The 6,000-nt window shown below is 48.2% G+C and overlaps 1 protein-coding gene across 1 annotated transcript; it reads left to right on the top strand.

Annotated features, from left to right (window-relative positions):
* Positions 1 to 810: 810 nt before the first annotated feature.
* LOC112847174 (basic proline-rich protein-like) lies at positions 811 to 3,247 on the top strand. Its single transcript, XM_025908268.1, has one exon. It carries the CDS (start codon positions 2,138 to 2,140, stop codon positions 3,131 to 3,133), a length of 996 nt encoding a protein of 331 aa, XP_025764053.1. The 5' UTR covers positions 811 to 2,137; the 3' UTR covers positions 3,134 to 3,247.
* The last annotated feature ends 2,753 nt before the right edge of the window (positions 3,248 to 6,000 follow it).

A 6,000-nucleotide genomic window follows, 5' to 3' on the forward strand; every position in this document is an offset into this window, starting at 1 on the left:
GCCGTCCCGCCTCGGACCGGAGAACCAAGTTTTGTCCACGGCCGCTTCAAAGAGGAAGCGGCGTTTACGCCGCCGTCGCGCATTGCTACGGCCTGTCTTGCCCTCCACTGAGCAACACGAGGATGCTGTGGAGGGCATGGATTTCGACCTCGAGGAGCGGCAGCGCACCGCATGCGCGCAACTAGAGGAAGAGCACCGGTGGGAGCCGTGGCTCGCTCCTAACTATGAAGAGATTTTCCGCGGAACTCGCCTGGCTCTCGGGGTCCCCTGAGCTTCCAGGAACTCTCACCTACTGCTCCGTCATCACCCAGTTCCCCAGCCTCTGCGACACCACCTGGCGCGCATGAGGCGCCGCTGTCTGGTTTGTCGGAAACGACAATCAAGAAGAGACGACGTGCGCGTCGCCGTCGCGCTGCGCAACGACCGGAGGTGAGTGAATGCAGTCTCTTATCATCAGCCCCCGTTGAAACTTTAGAAGATGAACTAGATTCAAAACTTCAGATTCAAGAGTCAAGGTTAAAAGAGACTCATAGCGTGAAGATGGCTGACTCTAGTACTGAGAATGGTATGGTCAGTTCGTCTGGCTTCTATGAACAAGGAGTAAGACCTACACAGACTGTGAATCCCAGCACTGGAGAGTTTCAGCCTGTGTTCTTGTCTCCTCCACTCGAACAGGAGTTTGACTGTCCAGCCCCTAAGCCGACCGGGGAGTCCCCTGTTTCGTGTGTTTCTGGTAGCGAAAATGGACTGTTTCAGAATCAGCCAGTGCTAACTTTAGGCTGAGTAATGCACCGCTAACCGAGCCACAGCCAAGAGATTTTGTTTCAAAAATAATCATGGACAAACCTAGTAACCTTGTAGGGACCTCTGACACTACACTTAGTTAGAAAAAGACTTCCACAGACCTTAATGTTAATTGTGTGGTGAGTGGGGTAGAAGTGTTTTCTTCTGTGTCATGTAGTGTGCCTGGGGTTCCATCACAGACTGAGTTATCCGTGGCTAACGCCTCCCTTCCTGAGTCTACTCTGCTCACCAATGAGCTACTCGAAGAAGGCCCCTGTGCTTTCATAGTAAGTAAGGCTATTTCAGAGGAGGCAGGTCATGACATAAAATATGAAGGAACTGAGTGTGAGATGTGTGACCATGCTTTGCCTGCTGTTCCTATATTCGATGAACTGAAGACTGAAAATCCTGATCATGAACTCACGTTAATCCGCCAAGATGAAAACATAAATGCAGATCATGGTAACCTGGACTGTGTAATGCCACAACATGAATTCTGTCTTCCTGAAGGTAACAAACAGGGCGATTTTGAACTGTTTTGCCCCAGCACTATTGCCTCCAATCAGGAGATGGAGGCTGACATCAGGGTTAATGTGACACCGTTTTCTCCTGTTTCCGTGAACTCATCACTAGATAAGGTTTTGACCTCGAACAACGGTGTTACCACTCATTCACAGCCTGATGTGTCACCTGCTGCAGTTAAGGGTTCAAGTGCTGTTTTACCTGTGTCTGTCTCTCAACTCAATATAGCTATCACTCTGAAGCCACAGATCACTACGGGTGCGGGTTCCAGCAAATGTGTCTGTCCAACATATCACAGTCATGCTACTAACATGCCATTAGTTAGGTCCATACCCGAGTATTTAATGTTTGTCCAGGAGCCTCACCCTAATGGTCTAAGCCTTGTTTTTGTGGGTGAGGTGGCAATTCTTGTGTTTCGTATAGCTAATCCAGCCCCTCTGAGCCTTACACTGCCATTGATCAGGTCCAACAAGCTTAGGTCGACTCCTCCTGTGACTAGAGACTGGGCCATTTGCCTTTAAGCCAGTTAAAACTGATGCAGACCCTGAGAACCTAAAGCTGGCTAGCACAGAACTGGTGGTCATTAACACTGCTCACTTCATGGACTCCTGTGCTAAAATAGTAAGCTCTATAGACTGTTTTTCACCTGCTCTCTCTCCGTGTGGGATTATGCCTCAACAGCCTGTTTTTCCTCAGCCTTTACCCCAGTTAGCAGCTCAGCTCCCTGTCCAGTTAGCAGCTCAGCTCCCTGTCCAGTTAGCAGCCCATCCTGCATCTGCTACTGGATGCCCGGGTGTGCCAGCCCGGCACCCCGCAGCATCCCCGCTGCTTCATGCCTCGTCTGCTGGGGGCCCGAGGAGCCCGTCCGGCCTCCTGCCACGTCAGCTGGGGGCCCGAGGAGCCCGTCCGGCCACCACCTGCGGCTCCATCGCCTGCAGAGTCTACGCAGTCGCCTGGTCCAGCTTCGCCTTCGTCTGGTCCCGCCTCTGCTTCTGCCAAGCCACTCAGCATGTCAGCTGGAGGGGCCCGTCCAGCCACCTGCCACGTCCGCAGGAGGGTCCGAGGGCCCGTCCGGCCTTCGTTGCCTGCAGCGCCACCATCTGCGGCTCCCACGCCGTCGCCTGCAGCGCCACCATCTGCGGCCCCTGCGCCCTCGCCTGCCTCACCCTCGCCTGGACCTGCCTCGTCTGCTGGAGAGTCCAAGCAGCCCGTCTGGCCCCCTGCCTCGTCGGGGCCCGCCAAGCCACGTCCACGACCGGCCCCGTCTGGTCCTACCAAGCCACGTCCACGGCCGGCGCCTGCCAAGCCGTCAGCTGGCCGGCCTCCTGAACCGCAACGCCGCTTCCTTCCACGTGGCCGGCCTCCCGAACTCATGAACTGTGGGCTGTTGTGTTGCGGCCCTCCAGGCCGGCCCCCTGACTTATGTTTTGACTTTTGTCATGTGCTCCAGTGTTTTCCTGTCAGCTGTTTTGTTTCATGTTCTGGGCCCTCCGTCCTGGTCCCCCGCCCGGGCTCGGTGGTCCGTTTTTTGGTTTGGGGCTGTCTGGAGCCAGCCCTTGGAGGGGGGGTGGTGTCATGGTCCTGGGTCATGCGACCCAGTGTTTTGAGTTTTAGTTTATTTGGATGTTTGTTTAGGTTCATTAAGTTATTCCAGCTCATTTGTAATTATATTACCCTTGTGTTTAGTCTCTCTTGCCCTTCATGTGTGTTATGTTTGTGTCTCTTATGTTGTCAAGTTCTTGTAGTTATTTCTGCCATCTTCCCCTCTACTCAGTCTCCCTGGTTCTGTGTCTACGTGTCATGTTTCATGTCTATGCAGTTAGGTTAAGTTCATGCCATGTTTCATTTTCATGTCTGTCTGCGTGTTTCCTGTTTTATTTTGGAAGAGTCTGGTGTTCTTTGTTCATTGTAGTTAGTGTTACTCTCCCCTGTATTGTCATTATGTTCCATTCTAGTCAGCTGTGTTCTCATGTGTCTCCACTTCCCCTGATCTCCTCATGTGTGTATTTAGTCCTCAGTCTTGCTGTGCTCGGTGTCGCGTCGTCTGTGTTCCCACCCTCCATGTTCTCGCAGCCAGTCTGTACAATCATCGCCATGGTTTTCTGAGTCTCCTTAGTTTATCAGTATCTGTTTCCCAGTTTCGTTTAGGTTCAGTTTAGTCACGCTGTTTCTGTTTTGTTGTGAGACCTGTCATCAGCCACAATAAAGGCTCGCTTTCAGTTTAAGTTTGCTCCGGTCTGCTCACTTGTGTTCGCACCTGGGTCCACCACACACACCACCGCACGGTCTGCCTCTTCAGACCGTGACATAAAAATGCGTTTTCAATCTGGATTTAAACACCATCACTGATGTCGATTGCCTAATGTGAAGAGGAAGATTATTCCAAAGCTTAGGAGCCACAATAGAGAACGCTCTGTCTCCTCTCAGTTTCAGTCATGATTTGGGGACTGAGAGCAACAGCTGCTCAGCTGACCGGAGCGAACGAGTGGGGACATAGGGCTTCAGCAAATCAGACATATATGCAGGTGCCAGACCATTTAAAGATTTAAAAACCAATAAAAGAACTTTAAAATGGATCCTAAATTCAATTGGAAGCCAGTGCAGGGAGGCCAGGACCGGAGTAATGTGCTCAGATTTCCTTTTACCAGATAAAAACCGTGCAGCAGCATTCTGTACTAGTTGCAGGCGTGTCAGAGTGCCCAGTCCAACCCCTATTAAAAGGGAGTTACAATAATCCAAGCGTGAGGTTATAAAAGCGTGGATAACAGTCTCCAAGTCACGCCTTGAAAGAAAAGGTGTAACCTTCGACAGACGCCTGAGGTGATAGAATGACAATTTCACCACCCCATTCACGTGGCCATCAAAGGTAAGTGCAGAGTCGATTTTTAACCCAAGATTGGTAATCGAGCTCTTCAGGTGAGGGGTCAGAACAGCAAGGTCAACATCAGGGATATCAGAGGAACGATTCGGGCCAAACACAATTGCTTCCGTTTTACGTTCATTAAAATTTAAAAAGTTTTGAGCCATTCATGACTTAACATCACTAAGGCAATCAAGCAGGAGTCTAATTGGGGAGCTACCAGAATGACTGAAAGGAAAATAGAGCTGGCAATCATCAGCATATAGATGAAATAAGTCAATGGTCAATAGTCACTCTGTGTGTTTGTAACCAGTCGGGTTACAGTTCATCCGGCTCTTTGGGCTGGGGCTCGCCATCCAGTACTGGAAAAGGGATCCTCAATTCTTCTCCGGTCCTCAAAACCAATCCAATCGAAATAAGCAAAGGAAAAAACCTGACCATGTGAAGCAGCAAATGCTATACGGGGCTTCACAGTGCTCGCGTGGGCTCACGGCCTTCAGAATTCACTAATACTCTCCGAATACTTTCACCAAAAAGGCTTTTACTATCCAGTTAGCTTCTTTCTCTTTGCGTCTGTATCTCTGGCGTAGCTAACTGGTACACGAAGGCACACACAGATGTCCGAGCAGCGCACACAGATTGGGGTTGGGTCAGACCAGTCAATGATTGGTTGCCCAGTGGATCTACCAAAAACACTCTAAATGACAAAGTCCTGCCTCCACACCATTTACCCACACATTAATTAAACTAATGTTTACATGCTTTTTTTTTTAAAATCAGTATTTATTATATTTAATTGCTTTAATCAATATTTATTCCCATTGTGAAATGAGTTTTTTAATCAAAAGAGTATCAATATTTATGCTTTTAATCCCGTTTTTAACACTGGGTTACAATATATAAATGGCAAAATGTCTAACTCTAGCTCATATAATCCTGTGATCTTCCACCATACTTTCACAGTTCTGCTAAGAATGATGCAATATTAGACTGTATGATATGTGGTATTAATGTCTTAAACTTGATGAACCCTACAGAAATGCCTACAGAATAGAGGAAAATTAGACACATAGCAGGGAGCCACAGATGCAGTACGGTCCTAAAGGTCCTAAAAGACAGATTTTTAGCTATTGAGACAGCAACAAAAAATACTAATGGCAGCCTTGTTCTTTAGATCAAAAGACCCTCTGCAGATAAAGAGCATTTATTCTCCTTTAGTTGTACATGATAAGCAGCAAGTGCTGCCTGGGGCTGCATTTGTTCTCTAACATTTCAACAAATTGTAATTAAAGTTGTCTGGAAGAGAGCTGGACTCTATCTTCACCTCATCTGTATTCTTCTGTGTCTAGCCCATGACAAGGGACTTTGACCAAAACGGCTCTTCAGACAAAATCAGGTGAGCACTTTAGAGTTGCATGAGGAGGGGGCAATAAGATACAATGTAGAGGCAAATTTCACAGTTAAATAGGTGGATCAAAGCACTCTCACCTGTGCTTGTCCTGCTAGACCTCAGTGCAGCGTTCGATACTGTTGGCCATAATATTCTGTTGGAGTGATTAGAGCATGCTGTTGGTATTACAGGTACTGCACTGCAGTGGTGTGTATCATATCTATCTAATAGACAATTTGTTCATGTAAATGGAGAGTCTTCTTCATACACTGAGGTTAATTATGGAGTTCCACAGGGTTCAGTGCTAGGGCCATTTCTGTTTACACTATATGTGCTTCCCTTAGGCAGTATCATCAGAAGACATAGCATACATTTTCACTGCTATGCTGATGACACGCAGCTCTATCTATCTATGAAGCCAGATAACACAGCAATTAGTTAAACT

Source organism: Oreochromis niloticus, linkage group LG6, assembly GCF_001858045.2.
Source record: "Oreochromis niloticus isolate F11D_XX linkage group LG6, O_niloticus_UMD_NMBU, whole genome shotgun sequence".
Classification (NCBI taxonomy): domain Eukaryota; kingdom Metazoa; phylum Chordata; class Actinopteri; order Cichliformes; family Cichlidae; genus Oreochromis; species Oreochromis niloticus.